General features: G+C 51.0%; 1 protein-coding gene and 1 long non-coding RNA gene across 2 annotated transcripts; both read left to right on the top strand.

Annotated features, from left to right (window-relative positions):
- Window positions 1-616: 616 nt before the first annotated feature.
- CCDC167 (coiled-coil domain containing 167) lies at window positions 617-18,616 on the top strand. The gene is made up of 5 exons (XM_049092556.1): window positions 617-767; window positions 15,047-15,334; window positions 16,414-16,508; window positions 16,706-16,758; window positions 18,277-18,616. Exons 1-5 carry the CDS (start codon window positions 726-728, stop codon window positions 18,378-18,380), a joined length of 582 nt encoding a protein of 193 aa, XP_048948513.1. The 5' UTR covers window positions 617-725; the 3' UTR covers window positions 18,381-18,616.
- Window positions 1,041-15,040, top strand: LOC125752291 (uncharacterized). Its single transcript, XR_007401434.1, has 3 exons — window positions 1,041-1,217; window positions 6,658-6,849; window positions 8,459-15,040. It is a non-coding gene; the product is annotated as an uncharacterized LOC125752291 (long non-coding RNA).
- Window positions 18,617-18,762: the final 146 nt, after the last annotated feature.

The raw sequence follows: 18,762 nt of genomic DNA, 5'->3' as shown, positions 1-18,762 counted from the left end.
AGGAACTAAGACAGGAACCATGCTAAGAGTGGTAGGTAGGGTAAAGGGTGTTGCTTTCCATTTTAAGTTTTCTGCGATGTTTGTAGGCAGCTTTGCGGATTTTGTGTTTGTTTTTTAAGATTTTTATTTTTAAGTAATGCCTACACCCAAGGTGAGGCTCACTCACAACCCCAAGATCAAGAGTCACGTGTTCCACCTACTGGGCCAGCCAGGAGCCCCTGTAGACGGTTCTCACAATAAAACAATAAAAATGAGTGAGAACACCTGGCCAAAAAAAAAGGGGGGGGAGGGGCATACCAACAGGTCATTATCAGAGCCCGGGGGCCCAGGGCCTCGAGGTGGGGCTCCCTGGAGGAGCAGTGCTTCAGGCGCCGTGGACAGAATTTGAAGGCGGGATGGCCTCAAAATAGGTGGTGACAAGAAGGGATGAAGGGTACAGAAGGAGAAGATGGAGTGGAAAACCGTCTCAGGGTGTAAAGCGGTTTTGGGCTACGGAGGGGAGGAGCAGCCGCACCTCCGCACGGCGGCCACGGGGCCTCCCAGGCCCACCCGGCCACCCACCCCGCCCCGCCCCGCCAAGGCCACGCCCCTCGGCAAGATGGTGACCTCCGGGAGGCCCGGCCCCGCCCCCTCCGCGGCCGCGGGAGCGGAGTACGGCGTTTGCGCATGCGTGGTGCCGCCGGCGGGTGCGTCCAATAAGTGACCGGGGGATCCCCGCAAGTAACATGACCAAAAAGAAGCGGGAGAGTCTGGGCGTCGCTCTAGAGGTGAGGCGACTGGTGGGGCTGGGCCGCGTCGCCAGCTGTGGGGCGGCCTGGCTGCAGGCTGGCGGGGGAGGGGCCGAGGGGAGGAGACGAGGGCGACGCGCGCTGGGCGGGGGGGGCGCTAGGGGCCTGCGGGCGGCCGACGGGGCCCCCGGAGATGAGGGGCAGCGTGGGGGAAACGGCGTCTGGAGATCCCGCGGGGGCACCGGCGGTGGGAACGGGGGAGCCGGGGCCTCCGCGGGGCAGCACGCGTGCAGGGGAAGGGGAAGCCGCGAGGAGGGCGGGACGCGGACATGAAGCCCCGAGGGGAGGCGTGTAACGGCCGCGGACGCGAGCGGGCGGGCCCCGGAGGGGAGGGGCACCCCAGAGCTCCGACGCCTGCGGGGGAGCCCCCCGAAGTGAGGGAACCCGAACTGCTGAGGATATTGCTGAATGGCGTAAACGTCCCCTGAGGTGGGGAATTTCTCGTCTGGGGGATTGAAGCTCGTGGCTTGAAAATTACTTTGGGAATCTCTGGGAATTTGTGGGGGATTCTGGAATGATGAAGTTCCCAAAGAGCTTAAAAATAATATACTGCACATGGAAGGGAAAGAACATTAAGGCTTCTTGTGCTGCTCCCTTCGCGTGCTCAGCCCTCACCACAAGCCTAAAGCGATGGGGAAACAGGTTTCAGGCAGAGCCCAGGCTGGGGCGGGGCGGGGGGGGTGAGAGGCAGCACTGGCGATTTGCCCTCTGGCGCCTCTCCTCTGTGTTCCAGTCCCTCGACGGCTGCCGGGGGTTACCAGACAGATACGGGGAGTGGTCTTCAGGAGCTTACTGCCGGTAACGGAATTCTCAAACTTCAGAATGAATGAAGAATAATTTGTAGAGCTTGTTGCAAATGGAAAGTTGAATTGTCTCCCACCCCGAGTAATTCAGTAACATTTGAGTGTACCTTTTCAATAAGAAATAAGCATTTTTTTAAAAAAGGTTTTATTTATTTATTCATGAAACACATAGAGAGAGGCAGAGACACAGGCCGAGGGAGAAGCAGGCTCCCTGTGGGAGCCCGACGCTAGAACTCAATCCTAGGACCCCGGGATCATGACCTGAGCCGAAGGCACATGCTCAACCTACTGCTCCCCGTCCCCCTCTCTTTTTTTTTTAAAGTGGGCTACATGCGCATCGTGGAGCTTGAAGTCATAAACCTGAGACAGAGTCCCATGCCCTACCGACTGAGCCAGCCAGGCACCCCCTGGTTAAAAATGCAGATTTTTAACCAGCTACACACACCCATTCTGACACAGGTTTTAGTATCACCCCTTGAGAAATATTGGCTTACTTGGTACAGAAAAGTGGTTGATGGAAATATGACCCTCCCTCTAAAAGAGAATATGAGGGCAGCCCGGGTGGCTCAGTGGTTTAGCGCCACCTTCAGCCCAGGGCCTGATCCTGGAGACCTGGGATCGGGTCCCACATCAGGCTCCCTGCATGGAGCCTGCTTCTCCCTCTGCCTGTGTCTCTGCCCCTCTCTCTCTCTCTCTCTCTTTCTCTCTCTCTCTCATGAATTAATAAAATCTAAAAAGTAAAATAAAAGAGAATATGAGTGGTAAAATGAGGTGGCACTGGGTGATGGGAAAAGCATAGACTTTATAACCTGATTAGGACACAATAAGCGGCTGTAACAGTGAAATCCTAAAATTCAGTGGCTTCAGAAAGTTTATTTTATTCTAATAAGGCAGACCAGGAATTGACAGAAGTTGTCCATAAATGACCAGATAGTACATTTCTAGGCTTTGTGATCTCTGTTGCAACTACAGTTGATCCTAATTATTCATGGATTTTGTATTTGTGAATTTGCCTTCTTGCTAAAATGTTTTTGTAGCCTCCAGATCAGTACTTGCAGTGCTTTTGCAGTAAGCCTCAAACAAACCAGTAAAAAATTAGAGTCACCTGAGGTGCAGCCAAGGTCGAACAAAGCATTGCTCTGCTGTCTTATTTCAGCTTATACCGTAAACAGGTGTCCATTTAGTGCCACATTTTTTTTTGGGTGTCTCTGTGCTTTTTGTTGGTGATTTTGTTGCTAAAAACAGCCCTCAAGTGTAGTGCTGAAGTGATACTTGTTTTCCTAAACTGCAAGAGGGCTGTATTTGCCTTACAGAGAAAATATGTTAGATAGGCTTTGTTCAGAAATGAGTTATAGCGCTGTTGGCTAGGAGTTCAATGTTAATGAATCAATAATATATATTAAATAAGGTCTCTAAACAGAAACACACAAGAAACAAGGTTTTGTATTGATCACTTGATAAAACTGTTGTGACCAGAGGCTCATAGGAATCTAACCTGGTTCAGTATTTGATAATTCATTTTTGGCAGCAACTTTATAGAACATAACTATCATGAATAAGGAGCATCAGCTATGCTTAGATAGGCTATCTCAGCACAAAAGCAGCCATGGGCAATAGAATTAACATAGAATTAATGGGTGTAACTGTGTTCCAATAAATATTACTTTTTGTAAAAGATTTTTATTTATTTATTCATGAGAGACCGAGAGAGGCAGAGACACAGGCAGAGGGAGAAGCAGATGTGGGACTCGATCCCAGAACCCCAGGATCACGCCCTGAGCCAAAGGCAGACGCTTAACCACGGAGCCACCCAGGCGCTCCCCCAGTAAAACTTTATTTACGAGAAAAAGGCAGTGGCCTGTATTTGGCCCCCAGCTTATAGTTTGCCAGTCCCTGGTCTAGAAGTACCAGAGCGGCAGTGGCTCTGCCATATTTCCCTCATCTCGTGGTGCTGCCATCCCTCAGTACCTTAATGTCACCTCCTGAATGAAACTAAGTCACATCCCATTGATGTGTACCCTGGCAGAGAGAGAGTAGAGGAAGCATAAGCATCACTGTCTTAAAAGTCACGGGCCCGGGGGCACCTGGGTGGCTCAGTTGGTTAAGTATCCGAGTCCTGATTTCGGCTCAGATCATGATCTCATAGGTTTTGGGATAGTGCCCCATGTTGGGCTCCTGGCTCAGCGGAGAGTCTGCTTGAGATTCTTTCTCTTCCTCTGCCCCTCCCCCCACTCACACGCTCACTTGCTTGCAGTCTCTCTCTTTTCAAATAAATAAATCTTAAGAAAAAAAAAAGAGCCGTGGACCCAGTGTGCCTACTTTCCATTGGCAGCAATGTGAGCTAAGACTTGAGACCTCACCCACCTGCAAGGGGCTGCTGGGAAATGCATTCATTGGCTAGGAGAAGGCCACATGGCCAGCTAAAACTGCATCACTGCGGAAGAAGGGCCTAGCCTGTCTAGTGGACAACCTGCAATCTCTACTGCAGATTGCAATTTACCTCAAGTGTGGTGGGTTTCAGTTCTTTTCTAAACTCAATTTAGTTAACATATACTGTATTTTTTGTTTCAAGGGCAGAATTTAGTGATTCATCCACTGCATATAACACCCTGTGCTCCGTACATCAAGTGCCCTCCTTAATGCCCATCACCCTGTTACCCCATCCCCCACCTCCCCTCCAGCAATCCTTAGTTTCTTAGAGTACAACATCTCTTATGATTTGCCTCCCTCTGTTTTTATCTTATTTATTTTTCCTTCCTTTCCCCTATGTTCATGTTTTGTTTCTTAAATTCTACATATGAGTGAAATCATATGGTATTTGTCTTTCTCTGGCTGACTTATTTTACTCAGCATAATACCCTCTAGTTCCATTCATGTCATTGCAAATGGCAAGATTTCATTATTTTTGATGGCTAAGTAATACTCCATTATATATAATATTCCATTATGTATATATAATATTCCATTATACATGTATTCCATTATACATATATTCCATATATAATATTATATATATATATATATATATATATATATATATATATATATATAAAGCCCATCTTTATGCATTCATCTATCGATGGACATCTGGGCTTTTTCCATATTTTGGCTATTATGGACATTGCTGCTGTAAATGTTGGGGTACATGTGCCCCTTAAATCACTATGTTTGTATCCTTTGGCTAAATACCTAGTAGTGCAGTTGCTGTGTTGTAGAGTAGTTTTATTTTTAACTTTAAAAAATTTTTTTTAAAAAGATTTTATTTATTCATGAGAGGCAGAGACACAGGCAGAGGGACAAGCAGGCTCCATGCAGGGAGCCCGATGTGGGACTCAATCCCGGGTCTCCAGGATCACACCCTGGGCTAAAGTTGGCACTAAACTGCTGAGCCACCCAGGCTGCCCTATTTTTAACTTTTTTGAGGAACTTCCGTACTGTTTTCCAAGTGGCTGCACCAGTTTGCATTGTCACCAACAGTGTAAGTGGGTTCCCCTTTCTCTGCATCCTTACCAATGTCTCTTATTTCCTATGTTGTTAATTTTAGCTATTCTGAATGGCATGAGGTGATATCTCATTATGGTTTTGATTTGTAACCTCAGGTGTGGTTTGAAGTTACCATATGTGTGAAATACCAGCCAGTGGGTCTCCAACCCCTCTTCCTTTGCCCATCTCCACTACCGAGGTTAGAAAAGCTCAAGAGATGCTTTCCCAGACTGAAGTGTGGCTTTGAGGAGACCATCTGTGTGAAATACCTAGCATGTGCCTGGCTCAAGGTGGAGAAAATCAACAAACAATACCCTTATTAGTAGCCTTTATAGTTCTTTGGCAGTCCGTCTTCCATCATGGCTAAGCCCAATCCCCTTGTTCAGACTTAGTTTCTTTTTCTGAAACATGAAGACCTTGGATTTCAATAGGGGTTATAAGTTCATTGACTGTGATCCAAATACAGATCAGATATCTTTTGTTTGGCTGACATAGAGGTTCCTAAAATGGTTTAAATTTGGTGGGCATATGCTCTCTGAGTGCCTTTACCGGTCACATTCACTCTTTTTTTTTTTTTTTTTTTTTTTTATCCTGTCAATACCAATGTAGATACTTATATTTGTGATCTAAGGTTACTTTTGCTTGGATATTCTAAGATTCGAGATCTATAACTGTGCACCTTAGGAAAAGCTTGGCATCTGGCTGTCTCCCCACCTGTTCCTCTGCCCCCAGCGGATCTGAGTATTGAATGTGCACTGATGCTCAATAGCAGTGGATATTGTCCTCTTATTAAAAGTCGTACGCTCAGAGCCAATAAAGTAGTGATTTAATCAAAATGTTTGTTAATCTGACGAGTGCAATAAAACCCCCACAAGTGAGTGATCTCAGCACCTGCAAACAGTCTCTACTTGTTGTAATGAAGCAATTACCAAGCAGGCAGCACTCACCCTGAGGGCTGGCTTGCACCAGCTGTACAGGGCAGTCACCTCCCAGGATAACCAAAGCACCCTTAGCTGCCTCCACTCATGTCTCCTCTCAAGGTCTTTTTCTCTAACTCATTTGCCACCCTGTAAGACCTCAGAGTTGGAAAAAACTGGCTATGAGTTTAGCTTCTGAGAGTTAATTCTGATTAACGAGAGAACACTCAGATGAGAAATCACCAGCTCTGCTACTGATTTTAATGTGTGGAAGGAGGGAAAGTCTGCATTTCAGTCTAATGCAGGATTTTGGCTGATGTAAATCCTGTTTCTGCTTTTGTAACCTCTGATAGTAATGAGCTGTTACTTGGTCATTGTATTTTTCTTTCACAGCTAGACCATCCAGCTTGGTGTCTTTAGATGTTTCAACAGCCAGTGGGTCTTAACAGGTCTGTGGTGTCTTAGCTGACATCTTAAGGGGGTTAACTGGATTAGATTTGGTCCCTAGTACAAAAATCTACCAGTTTGGAAACTTTGGCCTACAAGGTACAGAAAACTGATCTAAGTAAAAAGGAATATACTTTCTTCCCCATAACAAATTTGGAGGTAAGCTATTGACATTGGTTCAAACGCTAAGTCAAGGCCAGTATTTCTGCATTCTCTTAGCTGTTTCCTCATAGTCACAAGATGGCTGCCACCGCTCCAGTCATCATATCCAACTTTAAGTCAGAAAGAAGGATAAAGGAACTACAATACTGTCCCTTTTATCAACAAAGCATTAGCTGTCCCAGGAGTCTTCCAGCTGACTTCTGGAACATCTCGTTGGCCAGAACTGGATCATGACCATGCCTTGCTGCAGTGAGTATGGGAAATCTTCTCTTGAGCTTTTCTAAGTAGTGGAGGTGGGCAAAGGAAGAGGGGTTGGGAATTAATGTTGTGTTGGCTAACTAAACATCTACTAGAAGGAATAAAAGCAAATGGGAGTCATTTAAATTCAGAATCCTTACCAGAAAAAGAGGTGGTAAATTGAGGGGAGAAAATGGCCTAGGCAGATGAGCACCAGGAGGAAAGAACGTTGACATTATAATTATCTGCTTAGTATAGACCACTGCTGAAAGCTCTCTGAAGGCATAGAGGGGCAGAAGCACCAAGTTGTTGGTTTGCACACTGGCCTCCTTCCATGGAGGGCAGAGAGATACCCAAAAAAGAGGCAGACCACTCCAGGTTGGTAGGTGGCAGGTTTACTAAGCAAGGGAACTTACATGTGAGGCTTGTCTCGGGCGATAAATAAGAGGAATAGATTTCTGCACCTGCCCGCCAAATCTTCAGAGTTTGGGTAGAGGCCGTAACTGGGCTCAGTCACGTCTACAGTCCAGATGGTCTCCACAGCACATGGTCTCTCAAGGCTCTGTCCTTGGAACAGCTCCACTGCGGAAACAGTGGGCAGCACAGTACATTCCAAGGTCAGTGGAGGGAGGCGGAGCCTCCGATGGCCCTGGTCCCGCACTCAGGTCAACCAGTGGTCATGTCCTCTCTGTTACCTCCTCCAACATAAGGGTGGAGACAGTCACAGTTCTGGAACAGTCACAGTTCTGGAACCAATTTTCTGAGACAAGGGCCAGAAGTAGCTTAGTGGAGCATTAATACTTCCCGAATTGGCTTGAATGGCTGGAGGAAGCACTTGAACCTCGCCCCTGCCATCCAGGCCCCGTTGAGGGGTTCAGTGGTCAGAGGTTAGGAGGCCACTGTAGGGCAGGCAGTTGGACACCACCTTGCCGGGCAGCTACCGTCCAGGGGCTGGGAGAAGGGCTCACAGCATGCAAACACCACAAGGGCCACTGACCATTAAATGAGCCCCACCTGCTGCCTGGCACAAGCGACAGGTTGCCGTCGGGCAGGTGATTTCTCTCGGCAGCCTGTGTCTGGCTCCATTCCACTTGACGGGGGTCAGGAGACTAAAACCTCATTACCTAACACGGCTGGATGTCAGCATGTGTGGAGTGGCTGTTTGCCAGCATCTTAATTAATGAATTCATAAGGCGTGGGGTGGATGCCAGTTCTTGAATAGTGCTTTGAGCCTTTCAGAGATGAAGAAGCTTTTGCTAATTTATCAAAAAATATATATATGGGGGGGGGAAGAAGAGAAAACATACCCCAAACAACGTCCTGGCCCAGGGACAGCTGCAGGCTTCAGGCAAGGACTGATGTGGCTCTCCTGGTAGAGCAGCACACCAGAAGGCCTCACAAGGCCTCAGAGCTTGCAGGCGTTTCAGCAGAGCCTCTTGTGTTCCTGACCTGGGGCAGGGGCAGTGATTCTCCAGAGAAATGATGAGCTCTCTGCTTTTCCTGAAATTGTTGGTTGATTAAAACTGGGAAGGTTTACGGTCTTCATCTGCTCGGCCTGGGAGAGAAACTTCTGATGGTTTGGGGAGACATGCATGGAGGTGTTTGTCTTCTGTCCCCACAGAGCCCTGAGCCTCCTCCACAGGAAAACTTCCCTTCAGCAGTGTCAGGGCAATCGGCCCTTTGGGGTTTGAGGCTGGTCACCTGGAAAATCAAGGCTCCTGACCCCAATGTGACTTGGCCCAGTGGCCTGATGGCCTCAGATGGAAAGCCCCAGCACTCTTGCCACAGACCATCTGGGCAGGTGTTCTGGCCTCCTTACCCATTATAATAAATGTCCCGAGGCCTCCCTGACATGTGAAAATGAGTGGATTTCCAGAAATCCAGTTCCCAGGCTGCTGGGGCTGGAGATAAAACAGCTGGCACCACTCTCAGGGCTGTGAATTGGCACGTGAAAAGAGGCCTTGCTACCGACTTGGGAGAGAAGGGCTTATCGGGCCCACCTGGCTCACCTTTCTCCTCAAAACTGGGTCTGTTTTGTCTGGATTTTGGAGGGTGCTGTGGCCGTTTAGGCAATCTGGGGGAGGGTGCCAGGGATATTGGAGAAGCTAGAAGTTGCGAGGTGATTGCCTTCAACACAGAGCATGGGCGCTCTACTCCCGTCTCACTGCCTCCAAGCAGATTTCGGTCAGGTTCTTCCCTCATGGAGAGTAGCTGTTACGTGGACAGAGACTAGGCAAAGCCCTTGTACGAGATTATTCAGAGTAGAGACTGTTGAAACCAGATCAACAAGCTTAGATTGGCTTCGACTGGGATGTGGAATGACTTTGTTCCAGCAGAACCCTTCTTTGTCATGAATGTTTTCATGAGGGATTTTGGAGAAAGAGCTTGAAGTGTTGGAAAGAACATAAGCTTTGAAGCAGAAAGACTCAGATTCAGACCCTCAGCTCTGCCACTTTCCAATTACGTGACCTTGCTTAAAATCTCCTTCCTGGGAGTTTGCTTCTCTCTAAAACAGGCCCAGGGGCAGCACAGGTGGCCCAGCGGGTTAGCGCCGCCTTCGGCCTGGGGCGTGATCCTGGAGACCTGGGATCGAGTCCCACGTCGGGCTCCCTGCGTGGAGCCTGCTTCTCCTTCTGCCTCTGTCTCTGCCTCTCTCTCTCTCTCATGAATAAATAAATAAAATCTTAAAAAAAAAATTCTAAAACAGGGCCAGCCCCTTCCTTACAGAGCTGCTGCAGAGGTTGGTAGTGTCCACGAAGCTGCCACAGGCCCACCCAGCCTGGGGCACAAGGAGGGCAGTTACTCCCAGTAGCTACGGGTGGCTTCCGGCTGGTGGCGCTCTGGGAGGGGGGCGCTAACAGTACAGCCTTGCACTGCCCAGCACCCCCGTGTCCTGGCTGGGTGACCCTGGACAAGTAACTTCATCTCCACGGCCAGAGCTTCCTTATCTGACATTTTGTCAGAAGGCGGATGGCGGCCTAACACCGTGTCACAGTGCCTGCGCCATTCACCTCGTGTCGTCTCACCACTTAGGTACCTTTTCCTCTCACATCAGCACAAGAAGGGTGAATACAGGACAGTAAGATACTTTGAGAGAGAGGCTACATTCACATAACTTTCATTATATAGCATTTTGTTGCTATTATTGTTAGTCTCTTCCTGTGCCTAATATATAAATTAAACTTTATCATAAGTATGTACATACAGGAAAAAACCATCATATATATAGGGTTCAGTACTATCCGTGGTTCAGGCATCTGCTGGGCTCTTGGGGCGTGTTCCCAGCAGATGGGGGTGCTGCTGAACTGACGATACTACTTCTCCCCTCACAGGGTTATTGTGAGCATTCTGTGTGTGAGGTGCTCAGAACAGGGCCTGGCGTACAGCACATGCCGTAGAAATGTTGGCTGCTGCTGGTAGTGTGATTTAGTTTTGCATGGGCTTTTGGCTTCTGGAAGCTGCTTTGCCTTGTGCTGTACCATCTAGATACCCCCACACCATGCTCTTTATTAGCAGGTATCTGACCAGGCAGCTGTGGGATATGCCCCGTGACCACTGCCTGACTCCTGAGGTTAACCTGTTCCAGCAACTTCTGGCAGTCACTGGCCAGAAGCTCTTGAGAGCAAGGCTGGGAAAACCGGAAATAACTTACTAAACCAAAGAGTAGAATAGCCTACGTAACGCAGAGTTCTAAGTCCTGAGAGTGCATTCTGCAAAGCCTGACCCGAGACAGTGGCTTGAGGTGGGTGGGGAGCCACCTCCCAGGCTGTCGAGCTGCCACAGGAGCCCCATTCAGCCAGCCTCGGTAGGAGCACCTGCGACAGCCCGTGGCTCATGCCTGTCAGAGTATGAGCTGTGGACGAGGGCCTGGCAGCAGCCTGACCTGGAGCTGCCCCGCCCCAACCCCACGGGGCTGGGCCTGACCTGACCGGTGTGCTGGGCAGTTATCTGTGAGTGAGCTGGCACTCAGGTTCACTGTCCCCAAAGAGGCAGGGTGTCTATTCCAGGAGGCTCCACACTCCTGAAAAGAAGCCTCACGGGGATTCCAGACGAATTTTACAGTTTCTCTTAACACAGTGGTTTTATGGCGTTATAGGGCCCCAGGGAGACTTCCCTAAAGCTCTGAGAATAAGGTGTTATTCCCCACGTCAGATGGCAGAGGGGATTTTGCTTAGCTGGCTCGGGGCTCTTGAACCCCGGGAGCAACACACGGTGCCCACAGCACTCTGAGCCGCATCCCAAGGGCGCTTGAGGAAGCCTGCAGGAAGTCTCTGTCCCTGATGACTAGAAATGAAGAAGCCCTTCCCTTGGCACCTGCCAACAAGATCAGTGGCCCCACTTGGCTGGGGTGGAGCCTCTGCTGACCTTGACTGGCAGGCTGACTTCAGATCTTCACATTCTTTTTTTTTTTTTTTTTTTTTTTTTTTTTAATTTATTTATGATAGTCACACACACAGAGAGAGAGAGAGAGAGGCAGAGAGAGAAGCAGGCTCCATGCACCGGGAGCCCGACATGGGATTCGATCCCGGGTCTCCAGGATCGCGCCCTTGGCCAAAGGCAGGCGCTAAACCACTGCGCCACCCAGGGATCCCCAGATCTTCACATTCTTATGCAAGAAATGCAACCTACTCCCACCCCCACCTGCCACTACCACCCCGTGGATAATCCTTGGTCCTAAATTATTTCACTGAGCCTGCTCCTCTGCCCGCTCTTGAAGCCGCCCACCAGGCTCCAGGCTCTGATTCCTCAGTCCACGCTTAGGTCAGAAAGGCAGCGGTTCTCGTCCCCACTGTGGTGGAATCACTCACAGGCCTTTCCTGATCAAGTACAGATTTCCTGGATCCCAGTTCCAGAGCCACCTCTGGGACCTTCAGCTCCTCCCCTACTTAAGGGATGCTCCTTCCCACTGCCTACCTTCTATACTTTTTCCCTCCTGCTCTGCATCTGCCTTTCTGGGCTCAGGCCAGCAGTCCCACCAGGGCACCCTGCACACTCACCACCTACTTCCCGGTCCCCTGAACTGCAGCACACAGCTTTTCACACCTACGAAGTCCTCAACCCTGTGTGAAGTGCCAGAAGGCACAGTTTGTAACTGGTAGAGAGCTCACACCCCCAACTTTCTGACTTCTAGTGTCTCTTTGCAGCTGCACTTCACCTGCTGACCATCATCTCAAGTAGACACTGTTCTTTGTTCCTGTGTAAAAATGGACACTTGGTCTTCTGAATATAAAGGTCGTGCATAGACTTTTTTTAATGACATTTTACATTGAGGGTATCCATTCTCTGCTCCCACACTGTGCCTGAATGAGTGCCGCATCTCAGTGGCCACCTTGGCTGTTCCCACTTTGCCTGTGATGGTGACAGCCAGCAATGCTGCCCTCTGTAGCTCTAGGAAAGTCTCAGTGCCTGAGTCAGTTTGGGGCCGGCCACACTCCTCCTGCTGGTTGACCCTTGTATCCAGCCTGTTGGGCAGGAGTCCTGGGAGCCTCTGTGGCCTCCAGAGTACAGCCTTCTCTTCCTACTAGAGTTGGTCCAATCTCTTTGATGGGGCCTCTTTCTGCCTTAGTCCTGGGGCTTCACATTCCTTCTCCCAGGTCAGCTGGATGCCAGGCCCTGTAGAGCCATGGTGTGGGTAGACATGGTCTCCACCTGCCAGGCTACACCTGCCTTTCCATGTACCCTCAGATGCCTATCCCTGCCCAGACCACACCCAAGTCTGTGCGCTTAGACACTGCTCTGGGTGTCAGCCTCAGGTGCCACCAGGCCCAACCTCAGAGCCCCACCCCAGCTTCATCCCCAGGTAGGACATGAGTTACCCTGCAGGCCCTCCCTCCCCACCTTGACCGCTGAATCCCTCCATAGACTCGAAAGGATGGCTCTATCCAAGCTAGACAGCCTCCCCTTCCAGCTGCTGCCAGCCAGTGATAAGTGGAGACTCCTCTCCATCACACACCCCTACTGCTCCCTCCCTTACTCTAACCTCACATTAACTCACTTTTCTTTTCTCTAAAGATCTAGTGAAAACCATTCTCTGCTAATAATGATAGCACATACCTTATTTAACTCTTACGGTGTGCGTACTCGGCTCTATTCTAAGCACCTGACATGTATTGCTTCATATCATCCTCACAACTTTATGAAATACGAAACATTAACTTTGTTTTACACAGGAATAAAATGAGGCCCAGAATTACGGAAGTCCTTCAGAGGGCAAGTGATCCACAAGCTGAGGCACCTGATGGCAGCCTATACTCCTTACTGCACTTCTCAGGAACCACAGTCTCAGGCTTCCAGGCACTTGGGCTCCCAACTGCTTGCCTGGCTCTGACCCTATATTTTTAGAATCTTCTTCTGGCCATTTGTCTTCTTACTCTGGTCTTAACCTTGTGTCCTCTCTATTGTCTGTCATCTATAGCCTTTAACCTGGCGACAGAGGGAAAGCTAATCAAGGACTATAGATCTACCCTAGGGAGCCTGCAAAGTGCATGATCCACACGCATGCCACCCAGAGTTGACTGAAAACCCAATGAGCGGCGTCCTCTAATGCCCATTTTCTGGGTCCTCTCCCCCATTCCTGGCCCATCCGAGTCAGCCCCACTCTGTAGCCACCACTCCTGACTAAAAGATGCATCCTGACCTTCCCTCCCCGCCTTCTCACAGCCAGGTCACCCTGAATCTTTGCACCCATCATTATAGCTGCTGGAGAGCCGGCTTCTGCTTCAGCAAATGCTGCAGGGTGTTTGACTGCCAGCAGGGTCACCTTCTGAGGACGGGTTTGTGGCCCACAGAAGAGCTGCCTGACAGTCTCAGCCTCCCCTCACTCAGCCCACATCAAGCAGCTGGGTTATAAAAAAGGGGAACTTGCTATTTAGAAGGGAATCAGAGGGAGAGCTGTCAGCAGGACATAAATATTCATAGAGGGAGGTTAGAACTTGAGTCCCTAAAACCTTGATTTGTGTTCGTCCGTTTAAGCCTCATTAAAAAGTGGTAAATGAAAGTGGGGATATTCAGTGGAACTGCAGATAAATTGGGCTTGTTCAGATAAAGGCCTCCAACTGCCAGCTCCACAGGCCCTGCCCAGAGCACGATGGCAGATTGGCTTGGCCACTTATGGTTTGCCAGCCTCAATTTAAAGATTTTGCTCAGCATGAGTTCCCGGCCTTATTCTGGGCCAATTACCACTTATTTGGGCACCTGGTTGCCTTCCAGATGTGTTTAGGGATGGAAATCCCCAACCTGCTTCCCCCCAGAGTGACATGCAAACTGGGACTTGGCCCAAGGGGTGACAGGAAGAAATCTAACCTAGGACCAAAGATTGGCACAGGGTTTTCCACCAAGTACATAATCTATGTGCCTGTGTAGTTGCTTCTCCTTTTAGCTTCCTCGAGCTTCTGTGGGCACGAGGGGAGGAGTTCAGGCTCTGGTTGCTACAGGAGGTCTAGATCTGCCCCTAGCTCCTCAGCTCCATCCACGTCCAACCCTAGTCATTCCTCCATAGCTACACACACACAAAGACTGCAGCAGGCCGGGCCTTGTGGTGACCACAAAGGGGAGACAGACAGCCCCCATCCTAGGATGGCAGCTACAAAGTCAGGCATCCTTAGGAGCCAGGCAGTCACATGCACAAGTGGAATGGGCCAGTCTGGGCTATACAGGATCCTTGGGCCACAAGTTTATACTGTCAGTAGAGGTCCCCAGAGTCCAGGAAGGGGAGGAGGTTGGACACCTGTCGCTGGGATGACCTAGTGTGCCGTCAGCCTTATGAGAGAAGGGCTAATTAATTTGCCAATGGAAGGAGATGGTACCCTTCAGCCAGGGGCAGCAGAGGTGGCCTCATGGAGGAGGTGACGCTTGGAGAATTAAGCTTTGGGATCTGGTGTGGAATTGGTGCCCTGTGATGTCTACACCATGGGATGGCAGCAGTAAGTCTCAGGGTCCCCAGGGGCTGGGCCGCGCAGTGGCCTGAAGCACATGCTGTTCTCTCCCAGCCCCACTGACCATCACATTGGACTGTCATTGTTCCCTGTGCCTGGCTGCTTGGTGCTTACTTCCCGACAGTGCAGGCTTCAGGATGGCCGCTGGCCGCCACAGGCACAGCCCCAGCTCCTTGCGGAGGCTGCTCCCTAGGACAGTCCTACCTTTGGTGCCAATTAGCAGAGAAGTGACATAATTAAGCAGGCAGTCAACTCAGGGCTCTTCCCTCCCACAGGGCCCTGCTTCTAGAGCTGGAGTCGGCAGCCAGCTGAGGCTGCAGGAAAGGAGGCAGATGGAGTGGCACTTGGGCCAGGCGTTGGGACAAGGCGAAGCGGCCGACCCAGAAGTGGCTGAGCTAGGTGCTGGCCAGGCAGAGGGACAGGTGGCTTCAAGTGCAGCTCTCCTGATGCCAGCCCCAGAACACCTGCCTGGGACTCTGGGATCCTCTGCACTTGTAGTCATGGATTACTGTCTCCGCAGGGGCCTTTCTGGAAGAGACTGGATAAAGAACTGGCAGAGACCAGTAAGGAGAGGGGTGCTCCAGGCTGATTTCTCAGAAGACTCATTCCCTCTGGGGATCCCAGTCTCCCATTTGTGAACTAGAGGTCATATTTGCTATGACCCAGGGATGTGGTGAGGAGTGAAGTCAGGTGGAAGATGGAGCATCCTGGGGACCTGAGGGACCATTCAGTCAGCTGCCATGAGGAACACAGGGCCCTCAGAACCTTCCCAGCCACCGAAATCTAGGCTCCTGCCAGCAGGAGGTGGCCGAGGAGACAGACACCTGGAGACAGATGGACATGAATTTTCAAAGCCACATGTATGATACGAGTACCAGGCCTGACCGATCTAGTCCAGTATTTTACAAATCATTTTCCCACAACTCACATTATATGCCCAAGAACACAGCTCTGAAACTATAATCAAAACAAATGGGAAAACTGATACTTTTGGCAGCCAGCCTTTGAGGAGCTTAGCTATTTTGCCCTACAAGTTACAGCTACCTTGATGATAGGCAATGTTTTTGCACAAGAACCAAGTCAGAAAGAAACAAGTTTTTTTGAGCTGTGTTTTTTTTACACTCAGTGATTTTTATTGATTCTTATAGCAAAATATATATTCTTAACTTGATTACCGGCAGAAGTGTGTCAATGCAAAAAATACCTCTGCTTTTTGGCCCCTAGATGTCCAACCACTGCACCCCCCAATCCCTCCCACGTGGAGGGCTGGGGAAAGGCAGGGCCTCACTGCATTCTAGGCTAAGCCTGGGCAGCAGGTGCCTTTTGTGGGGCCAGCTGGGGCAGGTGCTGGGGAGGTGGGGTGGAATGAGGGACTGCTCCTGTCTGCCCCCAGCCCATGCTCGGTCCAGAGGGTCAGGGTGGTTCAGAGAACCTTCTGGCACCCAGAGCTGCCTCTGTGGGGCTCAGGCTGCACTGTGTGGAGGTAGAGGACAGCAAAACAGAGAGGCTGGGGGCCCAGGGGAGCAGGGTGCTGTCCAGGAAGACTCCGAGAGCCTCCTTCCTCCCCATCCCAGGATCCCAACTATTTTGTACATTGAAAGGCTCTGCCACCCATCCCTCTCTGCTGGGTGCTGTGTTGCAGATCGATGGGCTGGAGGAGAAGCTGTCACGGTGTAGGAAAGACTTGGAGGCAGTAAACTCCAGGCTCCACGGGGCGGAGCTGAGCCCAGAGGCCAGGTACTGTGTCTGCCCCCGCCTCTCCTTCCTCCAGCCCCCATCTTCAGCCTGGGGCCCTGGCCCTGGGCTTCCATTCACCCTACCCCTGGCCACTGGAGATTGGGGCCCTTGTTCCCTCGTCCGTTGCCCTGGTGTGCCAGCTGCCCCTCAGATGGGGGGAAAGGGCTTGAGCCATAAAACACCTTCTCCCCTCATAGGAAGTCTCTGGAGAAGGAGAAAAACAGCCTGATGAGCAAAGCCTCCAACTATGGTAAGAAAGTTCCTTTCCTTTACCAAGCCCATCCTCCAGTCCCAGGGTCAAGAGAGGACAAACAGCCCAGGAACCCACCAGGTCCTGGGGATCAAGAGGGTTCTTGGGAAGGGAGTCAACCTCACCACCTCTTCCCCTCCACCCACCCCCAGTCCCCCGCTGAGGCTATAGGGAACCCACTGTAAGCCCAGCGGCCTGGAAGGAGAGCAGGTTTGTTCCTTTGTTCTGGGGGACATGGAGAGGCCTGTGGGTCTGCTCTTCCTCTGTGGGATGAAGGGGAATGGTTGCCGTCAGTCCAGAAGAGACTCCCGTCCACCCAGACTTGGGAGATCCACCTCCCATCCCCTCCCCCCCTTGCACTCCATCCCAGGAAAACCCCTGGAGGTGAAGGAAGGGCTACTGTGGGTGGAGCAATGCTGCCACCTTCTGGGCGCCGGGGGCAGAGCCAGGTAGAGCCAGGAGAGTGCAGAGCCGGAGGGTGGCTACTAGCATCCCTACCCCAACCCTGCCCCAACCCTGCCCCAAGCAGCCTCAGAGGAAGCCGGTCTGCAGAGGTTCATCAGACTTCTCTGTTCTGTTCTCCCCGAGAGACCTGACCTGCCAAGAATCAGCCCTAGAACAGTCCAGGTGACAGGGAACCTCCCAGAGGGACCAGTTTGAATCAACATTGTAAGCACAGCACATGTGTATGCACACATACCCCTACCTGGGCCCTGGTCTCAGTCAGGCCTGCCCAGAGCGGATTTACAGGTACCTACCCACTCCTCTACACAAGGAGGGGAGCGATATTCATTCTCTCTCAAGCCTAGCAATTTCCACAACTGCAGTATCAGCCCTCAGTTTACCTGAGAGGCACCACAGTACCACCCACCTGCTTGTCACACAAGGGGATGAATGGATTCAGTGTGGCCACAGAATAGGACTGGCTTCCTCTAGAAGGGAGCCCAACCACCCTTTGGGCACAGACTGTCTGCTCTTAGCATCCCTGGTTTCCACTTAGCTGGGCCTCCAGCAGGGGGCAGAACTGGAAGCACTGATGGGGTGGCCCCACCCCATACCTACTCCAGTGTCAGGCTCAAAAAGCCCCAGTCGCCCTGAGTTTCTAGTTGCCCAGATGAGACCCCCTGAAAGGATGAGCACCACAAAGCAGCCCCCTCACCACCACCGACAGTGACAGGCCAGAGGACTCACCTGGTGATGCCAAGCCAACACCTAGCTTGGCTTTCAGGTGTGGCCTTTTTGATGACCCCCTCATACACTCCATTGTCAACTTCCACTGCATTTGAAGAAAAATGGTTGAGCAGCATTGGGTGGTGGGATTCCTTTGGGCCAGGATCTGTAGCCAAAAGGTTGTGAGAATCTGGGCAGATCAAGGACAGTCATTTTCGTGGATAAGGAAGTGGAGGAGCAGGGAGGGAAGACCTCTGCTCTCGGAGTGTCTATACCCATTTGCCAGAGAGGCAGAGGAGAGCAGCGGATGGGCCCAAACTACATGTTCACTGCCCTCTTTTCTCCCAGAGAAGGAGCTACAGTTGCTTCGACAGGAGAACCGGAGGAACATGGTGCTCTCGGTGGCCATCTTCATCCTCCTGACCTTCATCTATGCCTGCTGGACCATGTGAGCCTGAGGTTTCTCTACGGTCAGCACAGGGTCCCCTGGGCCTCCTGGTCACTACCAAGCAGGCCCTTCAAGCCTCAAGACAGCCAAGGTACAGGAGCATTTCTCCTCAACCCAGACACTGGAGCAGGACTTCAGCCCCTCTTGCCTCCTGGTCCCGCTCTGGGGCCTGAGTCTCCAGGACTGTGTGTTGGTTCCTCCCTCAGCCCAAGGGAAAGGCAATAAAGAACAGCCACACTGCTCCCGTCTGCTGAGTAAATGTCATGGTCTAACTGCAGCTGGACGGCAGTGGGGGGTGGCACTTGGGAATCCAGGAAGGAAAGATGTTCAAGGGGAAGTGCTTGGAGTCCCCAGCTTAAGTGGGGAATAAGGAGACCGCGGAAAGC

Source organism: Canis lupus, chromosome 12 (genome assembly GCF_003254725.2).
Source record: "Canis lupus dingo isolate Sandy chromosome 12, ASM325472v2, whole genome shotgun sequence".
In the NCBI taxonomy this organism is placed as follows: domain Eukaryota; kingdom Metazoa; phylum Chordata; class Mammalia; order Carnivora; family Canidae; genus Canis; species Canis lupus.
Note: the sequence above shows the minus strand (reverse complement) of the source record. Positions and strands in the feature narration are given on the sequence as shown.

Bases quoted from the DNA above. Each gene is read 5' to 3' on its own strand.
- CCDC167 (XM_049092556.1), top strand. From the start codon at position 726: ATGACCAAAAAGAAGCGGGAGAGTCTGGGCGTCGCTCTAGAG. The intron at 768-15,046 runs GTGAGGCGACTG...TCCCTCCCACAG, and splicing joins GTCTGGGCGTCGCTCTAGAG to GGCCCTGCTTCTAGAGCTGG. The intron at 16,759-18,276 runs GTAAGAAAGTTC...CTTTTCTCCCAG, and splicing joins GAGCAAAGCCTCCAACTATG to AGAAGGAGCTACAGTTGCTT.